The following is a 13101-nucleotide window of genomic DNA, read 5'->3' on the forward strand; positions in this document are numbered from 1 at the left end:
ATGGGTAGGGGTGCAAGACTGTCAAATGCACTCTACCACTGACTGTCCTTGTTCTCCCCTTGATTCTGAAAACAAGATCCTGCAGTTTGCTGCACAACTTGAGATCTGCTGCTAATGGAGTATTCATTATAGAAACATTTCACTTTACAACATGCTACTGAAAATACCTCTTCTCAACAAGGAGATATCATTGGCTATGGACTTGCTGTATTCATACATATTGCAACTCTATTATTTTATGTAACTTTTAATGCAGCTCATCTGTGTTTAAAATTACCAGTAAGGGTTATATGCCGTTCAGCTATTATGAATTCTATGCCCTATAGTGATCAAAGATAAATTACTGTCACATTTAAAAAATAAAAATAAACCAACTGTTTTCTTTAAAACTAGTAAGACTTATAGCTAGGGATCCTTCATTTTGTGGATCTATGATTCACCTACCAGCACTGTCTTATCTCTCCATACCTGTTTGATATGTGACAATAATATTTAGAAAGTAATTAAGAAAGGCTAAGACTATAGGCATAAGCTGCCATAAACAATTTCTTGATGGATGCGCTGTCACCTTCAGGAGGGCGTTCATCTTTCTTCCCCCTCACCCACATCATTTATCCTTGGTTTTCGCATCACTTGCTGTGCGTCTGTCAACAGGGTACAAAATTGCTCTGCACAGGTGCACCCAGCATCCCACAGAATCAGCAAAAACCTGCATAGTCTGAAATCTCTGCATGGCAAGCTGATTCTGTACTTAACTGGGCAGCAGTACCTTCCTTCTTTCATTTCAGAAGCTCAAGTTCTCCATCCCCACCCGCATGCCCCAACTTTACCTCTTTACATAGAAGACAAACGCACCAAAGCTCCACACTCATATAATCAAAATTCAATGGCCAGGTTGTGTCCTCTCCCTGCTTTAAAGCTGTGTGCATCCCGTTCACCCTCACAAGTCAGTAGACACATCTACTGCTACATACATGACTGAGTTGGCTCACCTGGAGCCTGGCATTTGTGCATGTCCAGTTCCATCATCCCCTATCCCACCCCTCCCACCTCTAAATAGCAGAGAACCCCTGGTAGCACATCCTCTTACCTTGATGATGCTCGTTTTCTTGGGGTGACCAGGTTTGCCATCTGGCTGCAGGGTGGGACATCCTCTCTCTGTGGCAGGACTGCCAGACTGAGTAGACTCTGTCTCTTCTCTGGTGCCCATCAGAGCACAGTCCCCATTGGAGACCCCGTTGCCGGCACTGTCCAAGTGGGTTCTTGCAACCCCACCACCACCTCCTCCACCACCACCTTCCCCATCTCCTGCTTTGAAGGCCACCTTCCCGTGTGCAGGGCTTGGGGAGGAGGCTATGCCCCCACTGCTGGTGCCACCCCCTCTGCTGCCAAACTCTGCCATCAGCCTCGCCAGTTCTAGAGAAACAACAATATCGACGACCCTTCTCTCCTTCTCCTTCCTCCTCCTGCTGCTGCTGCTGCAGCAGCTCGGCGATGATGATGATTGGGCTTCTCCTCCTTCCGCTTTTTCTTTCTTTCTTTCTCCTCCCCGATATATGCAAAGGCTCTAAAGAGGCGGGTTGCAAAACTCTCCCGTCTCCGACCGTCGGTCAAACTGCAAAGGTTGCAAAGCGCCTGAGCGATTGCCCAGATCCCGGTTCCGCCAGCGCCAGCCGTGGCTTTTCAGCACCTGGGAGAGGAAACGACAGAGAAGGCGGGGGGGGGGGAAAGAGGGGGGCGGGATGAAACGTGACAATCAGCTCTCAAATGAAGCGCACGAAACAATAACATACTTTGTAAAAAAAAAAATACGACGTACTGCATGCATCCGGTGGGGCGGCGATGCACCGCCTTACACACACACACACACACACAACCCGGCGTGCACGGAGAGGTGAAGGATAGGAGTCCTCCCCGAAACACAACAACAAAGGCGCTCTCCCCGAGGGAGGAGGGAGGGGAGGAGACAAGAGAGCTCCCCCCCCCCCCAGGAGCTAGAAGCACGGGCGCGCGCGCGAGGCGCAGCACCCTTGCAAAAAAAAAAGGCGGCAGCTGCTGCCGTTGCTGCCGCCACTACTAAACCAACAGCGACTTCAAAGCAGCGGTGATTATTTGTGCATTATCTGGAAGGCGGGGAGGAGAGCGAGCAACCTCTGAAAGGAAGTCGCGCGGCCAGTCACTTCCTCACAATATCGATGCCCGTATCGTCCTCCTCCCGCTCGCCGTTATAATTCCCGCGTGCGCGGGGGGGGGGGGGCAAGGAGCGCCTCCTTCCCTCCCTCGCCGGAGAACCGTCCCGCCTCTGTGTCCTCTCTCTCCTACCGGCTGCACACGCAGCTGAGGGCACTGCAGTGGCGCCTCGAAAGCGTTCACCTGTGCCGACACGGATGCACACGCAGAGAGCATGATTTCCTTGCCGCCTTGTACATACATGTATACCCGCCCCTCTTCCTCCAGCACCCAGGGGCGCCTACGCACCCCCGGCATTTTTACGCGCTACTCTTAACCTGCCCCTCCCCACCACCAGGCAGGCAAGCAAGAGCGCGCGCGCCCCTCCCCCGTTTCTGGGCTCCAGGGCAGCACCTCACAGGCGCGCGCAGGGTCCCCCAAACTGCCCTTCCCCGCGCACAGGCGCTGTTTCGGCCAGCTGTCAGTTTTCCCGCCTCGCCTTCCTTTCTCTCCCGCACCCTTTCCAGCAGCTCTCCCTCCCCGTCCAAAGAATGCGCACACCTCCGCGGCAAGGTGACAGAGGAGTCGCCGCTGCCGCCGCCGCTGCTACTCTCGGCGTGGCCGCAGTCAGAGCAGGCGTCCCCTCCCTAGTTCCCGCTTCCCCGCTATGGTCGCCGCCTCTGCCTGAAGCCGGATACGCGCCGAGAGACTGATTCATGTGGCTGGGCGCTGTGTGCTTTCCCCCACCCCGTCTCTTGCCTCACCCGTTGGGAGAAAGGGTGACGGGCGGCGGCTGCCGCAGCTTCCCTCCTGGGCTGCCTGAGGTAAAGGGGCAGCTGCGAGCGTGACGCCGGAGCGCCCCCGCCTGTGGGAGGGCAGGGAAAAGCCCCGCGAAAACAGCCCCCGCCTCCGTCTAATTGCCTGTGTGTATCTTGCACCGGTGCCGGCTGGGCCCGACCCAGTTGTCAATCAGACGGACGAGCACCGCTCAGATTGGGCAGCCGCCCAGCACCCCCTCCGGCAAGCCCAACACACTACAGTGGAGCGGAGGGAGGGAGAAGCCAATCTGTCAGGCAAATGTTGCCCACTCGGGGTGACCTGGCGCTTTGCCTTCACAGGCCTCCCCTTCCTTTTTAACCCCCCACCCCACCCCATAACCAGTTGCTTGGGGTTGTTTTAATGGCGAAGGGGGTCAGCCTAAAGTGCTCTTCCTTCATATTCCTTTCATTTTTTTGCTTTTCAACACACCTTCCTCTCCTGACCTCTTCCAGGGCTATTTTCCTTGGTCTCTCATTTTATTTTGTTTTTTTAAAACTTCACTTTTTACCTTGATGGGAACAACCACGTGTGACATGGCACTTTCACAAATGTGTTTAATTGTTTTGTTTTCATTTTCCGCTTCTGTGATTGAACCTAAAGCCTCGTTTGGCTACAGCATGCGTTCCATTTAAAACTGGCTCTCTCCTGCGTTAATAATGTGCAGAAGAAGTGATACATTCCAGACTAAAATGCATTCTCGGCTTCACTTGTAAAAATGCCCTCAGGACTTTCAGTGGTTAACCCAACGGACCATCTGGATTGGGTTAGAGTCACATTCCTGGACAATCAATCCTTTTCCTGTCCATTAATGGCTTCCAAAGTGTAAATCAAATTGAAATGGATGTTTGTACATGCCATATGCTCAAGGACATATAGATGACGCTTCCAAAAAGAGGCAGAGAGCAGACAAAACAAAAACAACACAATAAGTGTGCTGATATAAAAGCAAGGATATATGTGTTTTTTACACATGCTTTCCATACACCAACCACATCATGACAGCCCAGAGCACATTCTTGATGTGAAGTCTACAAGCCACTTAATAACCACAAAGCCTGCCTTTATACAAGCATACTGGCATTTCAGGTAAATTATATAATTATATTAATAATAAATTATTTTTCCAGCCTTCTGCATGCTGTACAAAAATGCAAAAGGGATTCAGTGAAAACAGGCAACATAACGGTCACACAAGAGTTCACTCTTTCACTTTTGTTTTAACTGATGTGCTATAGCTACTACCCTCTTGCTGTTTATTCACTAACTTTAACACAAACACACACCAAAAGGGTATGGGGAAGGAAACACCTCCGCTTCACTCACTCTCTTTTGCTACCTAGATCATTGGTTCCCAATTAGCTAACGACTGTGGACCCCCTGTCTCTCAAAAGCCAAGCCACAGACCCCCTACTTTTGAAAACGTTGGTATCCCTATGGTAGTTTTAGTTATGTGAATGGTGCCACAGAACCCCTGAGTGGGCTATGCAGACATCCCGGGGTCCATGGACAACCAATTGGGAACCACTGACCTTGATAATCTACACTAAGCATATCAAAGTTGGTTAAGGATCAATGAATTAATCTGCATTAAATTAGTCTGTGCTAAATGAATTTGAGTAAATACATTAAGTGTCATCATGGAAGATAAAGTTGAAAGAGAGATTAGACGGTTTGATAAAGCAACTGCAATATTAACAGCACATGGCAGAACCGAATAATCTGTCATGGCCCTGAAAACATTTTGCAAAAGAAAACATATATTGTGGGAGTGTTTAAAAGAGGAATGGAATAACTTGATAGACAAGCTTTAGCACAGTTGAAGAAGGAAAAGAAGGACTGCATCCTAAATACACTTACTAGGGTGTAAACCCCACTGAATACAGTGGAATGTCCTTCTGAGTAATAGGATAGGATTACTCATGAATTTCCTTCTGAGTAAACAAGCATATAACCATTTCTGAATGTACAACAAGGCAGAAGCAAGAAAGGATAAAAGCGGGGTGAAGAAAGGAGGTCTGGAACAGACAGAGACTAGTTTGAAAGTGACACAGAAATCCACAGGGGGTCAGTATAAAAGATGGGCTGTGTCATTGCCTATAGGAGAGAAAATGCAGAACAGAAAGAAGAAGCAAGGCTTCTCAAAGGGCATTAAAACAAAACACTGACGTACAAGTACATGTATTGCAACATGACAAAACAAATAACAAAAACAAACATGAATAAGTAAGTCTATAAGAAATACTGTACGAATGAAATAATAGCCCCAAAGACTTACTTACAGTAATTACGTTATAATTTGCTTTATAAGACAAGTATCTTTCCAAAGTAATAATTGAGATGATGGAGGATAAAACTCCCAAGAGACCTTCACTGATGTGAGAAATGAAAGGAAACCACTTCTCAAAAAAGGAATTTTGTATAGCTGTGCGTTTTTGTCAGTCTGCTGCTCTGATGCATTAACTTTTTGAGCAATTGAAAAAAACAGCAACACACAGATTACAACTGGCAACACAAGGGGTGTTATTGGAAAAAGCAGGTACCTTGCCCTACCCCTAAACAAATTTTCATTCAAACTGCACAGCCTCCACTTGACCTTCAAATGGGGCTTGTTGGTTGTGTTGACTCGTAGAGCAGCATGAAGCTGAGTTATGCTATGTGCATGTACTGTAGCTATCAAATGTGCAATTTTCAACATATCCAGTCCCATAACTTAGACCAATGCAGATATCCCAGTACAGTGAAAAGCAGCTAAGAGATGGAATATCAATCATTTAAAAGAGAGAAGACATGTTGACAAGGAATAGGATAGAAAATAGAATTTTGTTTGGAAAGAAAGCTGGAAACTTAGCAATAGTCATTTTAGATGAATAGAATAGAGGACATCGGCAAGATAACTGAAGAACAGAAAGAACATGCTGTGCACCCACTGCTGAGAGACAGCGAGAATCAGGAGTGAAAACTAGGGAGACGAAATGTTAGAAGACAAATGGAAGAGGAGACAAATATTGTCTTAATGGCATTGATGCTCAGTCATGTCAGTCCTCCGATTCAGTATGTTTCTGTTTCCTATTTCTCCATTTAGAAAAGCACTGTACAATTAAAAATCCTTTGTTGGTGGATACCAATGTATTAAAATAGTCACTAGGCACGTTCCACCATACATTTACACTGTACACTAACGTTCCAAGGTTACAAGTCTATCCACCTCAATTTAAGCAAGTCTACAATGAATTCAGTTGGCTTCACGTCTGATGGAACATGAATAAGATTCAGCAGCATGACTACTATTGATGGCGTGTCTGTGAGCTGTGTCCAGAAAGGGAGGTAGGTCCTTTGCTTGGGTTAGGACTCACTTTGCTAGTCTGCCACAGCAGCAAAACAGAGGGGGGGAAGGAAACAGGCAAATTAAAACCCGATGTTGCCACCTTAATTATGATACTGGTTTCTCTTGCCCCATAGAGTGAGCCTTGCTACTGTTATTCTGGTCCATCCTAGTCTTGCCTTCCTGGCTTCATGGTGGATTTTGCTTATTGGTTCAAAATACGTTTGTAAAATTTATCTCCCCTCTTAAATGCTTCATGGGCCCTTTAGGTTTTCAAGACAAGACCCTGAAAGAGTCCTTGTATTTTTAAGAGTTTCATGGAGAGGGTAATTTTGCCTGGTGTGTCTTTTTCCATCACAACTCTTAGTTTAGCTTGTTTAATAATTTCAATTCACAGCCAGAATATACTATTAAATGTATTTCTAAATGTAAGTCTGCAAGAATTTGTCGTGCAGAAAATGTAGTTAGAAAAATGCACTTACTAACAGCAGAGAAGAGATCCTTTTCATTTCACAAATTAATAACAAAATAACCAATAACAAAATTAAGAACAAATCAATAACAAAATAACCAGTCAATTACCTAATAAATGCTGCTGGCCCAAAATCAATGGTTGTGTCTCACTGCTTGTACAGCTTGTGCTGTTTGTCTACATCCTGTTGATGACAGGGGGGGGGGGAAGAGATATAAAAAGAGAATTCCTGGATGCCAAGCTCCAAGTTTGGGGCAAGTACTCTCTGTGGAGAAAACCCCAGCAGAGATTTAAAATCACAGAATATGCAGTAAAGTGCGGAAATATAAGCTGCTCAAACCTGAGTTCCAAAATACTCCCCTCTTCAACCAGCATAGCAAAAGACTACACATTTTGTTAGTTTAAAATTGTGTACTTGCAAACTCTCCAAAGGTTGGATTCATGTGCTTTTCCATACAGCATTCAGAAAACACAGGCAGTAATACTAGGCTTAGTTACAGTGGTGAAAGTCCCTAAATTATTGGTATAAGATTTCAAGGGAAGCTTGTTAGAACCATGTGGTCTGAACTTGGAAAAACCAGCTCAGACTGAGCTTCTTAGGTAGACTGGGGGAACAATAGGCTTGATTACCAAGTCTCTCCCAAAGTGAGCTAAGCCTGGCAGGGCAGTTCACTCAATGGCATTAACCCCTTCACACATTCCCTTCATGCATTAATTAGACTTAAGCATACTGGTTGTATGAGGCTAGTTATCACACATATCCAATGTTTTAGGGCAGGCATGGGCAAACTTGGCCCTCCAGATGTTTTGGGACTACAACTCCCATCATCCCTAGCTAACAGGACCAGTGGTCAGGGATGATGGGAGTTGTAGTCCCAAAACATCTGGAGGGCCAAGTTTGTCTATGCCTTTTCTAGAGAAAATATTTGGTTGTTTTTAGCTTTCCACATGCATAAATATGATTATTCAAACTGTTTTCTGAACAGATTAGGTAGTCCTATATATTAATCTTACAAACATACTAATGTGCACACTTTTTATCAGATATTATAAGAACAATTCATATAAAAATTCCAGACCATTTGAAATGCTAACTATTGGGGATCAATGCAATCATCAAGAAATAGATAAAAAACTGGATTTATTTTTTTGTGTTGCTTCACAAATTAAATTAAATGGCAGGCTGAAATTAAGTATGGATTTACAGTAACATCTTTAGATCTACAAACCCTTCTGGACAAACCGTCTCTCCCTCATTAGCCTCAAACTAAATCTATGAAATTAAAAGCTGCAGGAACCCCAAGTTATTAGAATACTTTGTCATGTAGCCTCTCCAGCAGCGCAGTGAACACGAGTAATGATTTCAGCCATTTTACCACTTAAAATGCAAGTACAGAACCATCTCCTTGCCACTGATGATCAGACTGATAACAAAATTTGACTTCTGCATCAGTACAATATAGCTTGACAACAGATATTGTAAGAGCTGCAGCATTAGCATTATACTTTGGCAGAATGCTCCTAAAGCATGCTGGCCATAAAGAGATTATCCTATGCAGCACTTGTTCATGGCAAAAGATGTCTAGCTATAAATCTCTCTGAATATATGCTTAATGAATCTGTGATGCCAACAAGCATCAATGAAACAAGTTTGGGAAGCAAGGACATGTAGTAATTGTGATGAGATTTAGTGTTAATGCCTGAGCCTTGAATTCATGCTGCTTCTCCCCTCCCCTACCTCCTCTGGCGCAGTTGTACTGAGGAGATCAGAAGCACTGACTTACTTTTCAAAGAACTGCAGCTTAGCTTTACTTCCAGGCCCTAAACTATGGTTAATCTTGACTACGGATTGATGAAACAAGCAATCTTCCCAAACTACTATTTGCAATAGAGCTGGTTTATTAAACCAGTTTTGTCTGGGATTGCACAAATCTAGACTCTCAAGCCATAGTGGACTGCCTCAAAGGGACTCTGGACTTCTCAGAGACAAAGCAGAACCTGTATGAGAGGGAATGAGTTAACGCAGGGACTCCTGGAGCACCTTGTGGTGCCTCAGCAATCCAAACCCATAGGGGTGGGGTGCACCATGGGGCCTTCAGAGTCTGCCTGCCTCCTCCCACTCGGCCGCCCTGCAGCTTGGGGAGGGGGGGAGGCAGCGGGCAGACCGTTTGGGCAACACGGAGCCTGCACACCCAAGCCACTGCGTCTCTCCCAGGAGAGACGTGTGGCTCGGGTGCACTGCAGGCCCCACGGTGAGTGCCACCTGGTATTTTGTCACCTCAGGGTTGACACCCGGGGTGGACCGCAACCCCCTTCCTCCACCCCTGGCCACAATATCCAATCATAAACAGGATGCATTTGCCATACAGTACAGTCTGTGTACTGTTTTTGATAAGAGGGGGACAATTGTTCAAGCACAGCCTTATCATAATCATCATCAAATGTTAGGATTCTGCATATTTGTACTTGTGATGATGATGGTAGTTATTAATTAACTTCCTGCTTATTTTGTTGAGCAGAAGTAATAAAAAACCACACCCCAGAGAATCAACTCTGAGTCACATGCACTTAAACTGAAACACATATGTTTTCCTGAAAAGATGAGGATAACAAATCTGTTCTAGATTGACTTATTAATAGATACAGATTTTTGTCTCATTCCCTGTTTGAAATCTCTAAGAAGACCAGCAAAGTCACAAGGAATATATATATATATATATATACGCACACACATACTTACAGTTGAGAGCAAGAAATTGAGAGAGAAAAAGTAATTTTTTTCTTCACATAAATGTCAATAAATTATAAGTTATGTATCAGACTTTGAAGCTATATACCAGAATCTATCTTCAGACCCTCTGAAGATTAAATCTAAGCAATTGCCTAGGTTACGCAGTGCAGTATCGCAAAGGCAAGTATTCATAAAAGTCATGAGATAGATCCCTGCAATAATTAGATTTGCTTTAAAACTTCATACATACAGTGCTAACCTGAAGGCAAAATCAGGGGTTTGTCTACTTTTGAAACAGGGATGGAAGAGCTGTGGCCCTTTGGGCATTATAGGACTCCAACTCCCATCAGCCCCATCCAGCATGGCCCATGATCAGGGTGATATGAGTTGTTGTCCATGAACATCTGAAGGGCAGCCAGCTAGTCAGCCCTGATTTGAAGTCTTGTGTTTTGAAGGGACTCCCCAGGTATAGAACTCATTCTGCTTGCTCTTAGAAACTTATTTTGCTCAAAAACGGGGGTGGGGGGTGGGGTGGGGTGATGAGCACAAGACTAGCTGGCAACACACAGTAAACTTAAGGCACAAAATTGGCTAGGAGCAAATACATATACAGTGGTACCTCTGGTTACGTACTTAATTCGTTCCAGAGGTCTGTTCTTAACCTCAGCCTGTATTCAGATTCTAGATTGAGAAACATTATGTCTATAATGAGTAAATGAGATGTAGAGAGGAAATGAAAAATATCTGCTAACAGCAGAAGAGATTTAGACACAAGGACTAAAGGTTTCATGTGCAACAAAATCGTTTCCCAATATACAGAGCACTGCACACTTCCTAATGGCACTCAAATTTATCAGCCAAAACAGAGAAGCCAAGGAAGGAGAACACTGAATACATGAATTGTGTGGAGTTGCTTTAGCCAGATGGTGTGTTCTCCTGTGAAGCCCAGTGTCCTTGGGATCAGAAGCTCAGGCCTTGTCTTTCTGTTTATATTTTGTAAATATTCCTAAGGAGCAAGTACACAACAGAAGGGGACTGAAAGCATGCTGCTTACCAAGGCAGTAGAACTTTTCAATGTCAATAAGAATTTTTTGTTCCTCATCAAGGGCATTGGTATCCTTGGGAATACTCAAAACGAGAAACAGAGAAATATCTTGTAATGGTAAATAACCAAACTCCAAATAAATCCTTTGTTTGTCACTAATGAAACCCTAATCATAGGTGCAAGCAGTGCTTTTTTCCTAAAAAAAAAAAAAAAGTTTAGGGGTACTCTCATTTTCCCACACATATTGAAATACTGCCCCTCAATGAGGCCAAACTTAGATTCACAAAATGTTTAGGGGTATGTGTACCCCTGCCCCCCAAAAAAGCACTGGGTGCAGGTATTCTTTTGCTATCAGTCATAATTATTATGGGTTTTTCTTTTCTTGTTTTTTTTTGCCGTACCAGGAGTTCTCAAACTACAATGGAAGGGCTCTAGCTCAATGGTAGAATATTGCTTTGCATACAGAAGGTTCCTGGTTGAATCTCTGTCATCTCCAAGTAGGGCTTGGAATGTCCCCCATCTGAAATCCCGGGGAGCTGCTACCCGTCAGTGTGGACAATACTGAGCTAGATTGACGAAGGGACTCACTCAGTATAAGACAGTGTTCCTACGCATGGTAATGAAGATCTGCACACAACTACATTGTATGTAGTCATCTATTTTGTTTTGAATTTGTTTCTCACCTGGAATGCACCTTGCGCAGAAAAAAATGGTTAATCCAAATTGCCCAATCTATGAGCCGTGATTCCAGGTGTTCCAGGCACTTTCCCAGGATTCAGTTTCCTTGGAATGAGGGACAGCAGAGATTGTGGTCTTTATGCTATATGGTTTACTTGCACATATACCGGTATATAACCTGAGACTATGATGGTGGGGAGAGGACTTACAGCATTAATACCCTAGAAGGTCTTTTATTCTCCCATCCTCACAGCCTTGGATTCAAGCAGAAATCAAGCATGGCTCTCACTCTATGGCTTTCTGCCTGCTTCTAGCCCAGCTCACATAATTTTAGCTATTGTCCTTCTAACTAACTAACTAATTTTAGCTATTGTTCTTCTAAGTAACAGTCAGGTGAGAGAAGCCCATTGCCCTCTGGCACAAAGCCATGCTTAGGCCCATTAACTCACCGAGAAGCCTGGCTAGTTCAACAACTGAATCCTCCATTAGATTTTAGCCCTTGCTGGATCCAGGAGCCAGGCATTATGCAGACTAAACCCCCCCCCCAAAAAATATAGCAATATTTTAAAATATGCTATGTTCAAAGAAGCCATTGTGCTACTCTGCTTTCCCCCTTTTGCTCTGATGCGGTCTTTCTGCTCTTACCTCAGCCAAGGAATATTATTAAAGGATTTCAAGGTGATATGTACTCCTTAGTCATCAGCCTAGCAAATTCTGAACATATTACAAAGGGAAGGACAGCTATTCCACTTGAGGGTGAAATGTGCTAAGTAATAGGAAGACATTGTCTGCTGCTCATCCTACAAGCCTCAGTGCTAATAAAAATTGTGGGGGGGGGGCCTTGTGTCCTTTTCCACTGCAAGCACAACTACATTTTGTAGAATCAAAAATGATCAAAGGGACTATATGACATTTCAAGTCCCCACGTTTAAGAGCCACAAGATGATAATTGATACAATTAAGGCTGCAATCCAACGTATATCCCATTGAACTCGGGAATAAACTACTTCTGAGTGATGGATAAGACTACACCAACATCTCCTTCCTGAACCTTGCCATCACCACTGTTTAAACTTTTTCCTATTCCAGCAGCCATGATGGTATTTTTCACTCTGCAAGAGCTCCTTGTTCCTCCAGCCCATGCTTCCTCAAACTCAGCCCTCCAGGTGTTTTGAGACTACAATTCCCATCATCCCTGACCACTGGACCTGCTAGCTAGGGATCATGGGAGTTGTAGGCCAAAAACATCTGGAGGGCCAAGTTTGAGGAAGTCTGCTCCAGCCTCATTTCTCTACCCCCCCCCTTTCCTTCCTACAGCTTTATCCACAATCCCCAGGGATATGTGAGTCTAGCAGACTGTCTGCCAGCAACACCTCTTCTTGCTCCTCTGGTAGCTGATTCCAGAATATGTTTGAGAGAGGGAAAGGGGAGTGATGATTGCAGGAGGCTGCTTTTTTATAAAATCAGGCTGTTGATTAATCTGGTCATATTGTCTATACTGGCTGAGGGCTGTTCTCTAGGGTTTCAGTCACAGTGCCAGGGACCAAAGCAGGAACCTTTTGCAGGCACCACTGAGCTATGCATGATGCTCTTGCAACACATATGTATACAATAGCAGCTTCTTTTATTCTGTTTTTTATCCATTTTATTCCACAGCTCAGAATACAGATGTGGTTCACTAGGCATCTCATGCAGCTAATATTTTCTCTGGAGGAAACTCTGGAAGCAGCTATTTGGAGTCAAGGAATTGGCATTCTATGCTGCCAAGATTAAAGGAGTCAAGACAAAGGGAAAAAAACAAAATGTATTTTTTATCCCCATCGAGGTAAAAATGACAGCAAATTTATATCAGAAAGGACATTTTT

General features: G+C 44.4%; 1 protein-coding gene across 4 annotated transcripts in view; it reads right to left on the reverse strand.

The window, feature by feature from the left end:
• Positions 1-6959, reverse strand: part of PLCL2 (phospholipase C like 2) — an 81940-nt gene extending 74981 nt beyond the window's left edge. The window contains exons 1-2 of one of the 4 annotated variants that reach the window (XM_033166085.1): positions 1820-1958; positions 1091-1690 (exon numbers count right to left, since the gene is read on the reverse strand). In XM_033166085.1, coding sequence (XP_033021976.1) covers positions 1091-1402 — 312 coding nt within the window. In that variant the 5' untranslated portion in view covers positions 1403-1690; positions 1820-1958. Of the gene's footprint in view, positions 1-1090; positions 1691-1819; positions 1959-2933; positions 3106-6892 lie in introns of those variants that run through there. The other 3 variants (XM_033166084.1, XM_033166083.1, XM_033166082.1) reach the window with 3 other exon arrangements.
• Between the last annotated feature and the right edge of the window lie 6142 nt (positions 6960-13101).

This window comes from Lacerta agilis, chromosome 12 (assembly GCF_009819535.1).
Source record: "Lacerta agilis isolate rLacAgi1 chromosome 12, rLacAgi1.pri, whole genome shotgun sequence".
NCBI classification, from domain to species: domain Eukaryota; kingdom Metazoa; phylum Chordata; class Lepidosauria; order Squamata; family Lacertidae; genus Lacerta; species Lacerta agilis.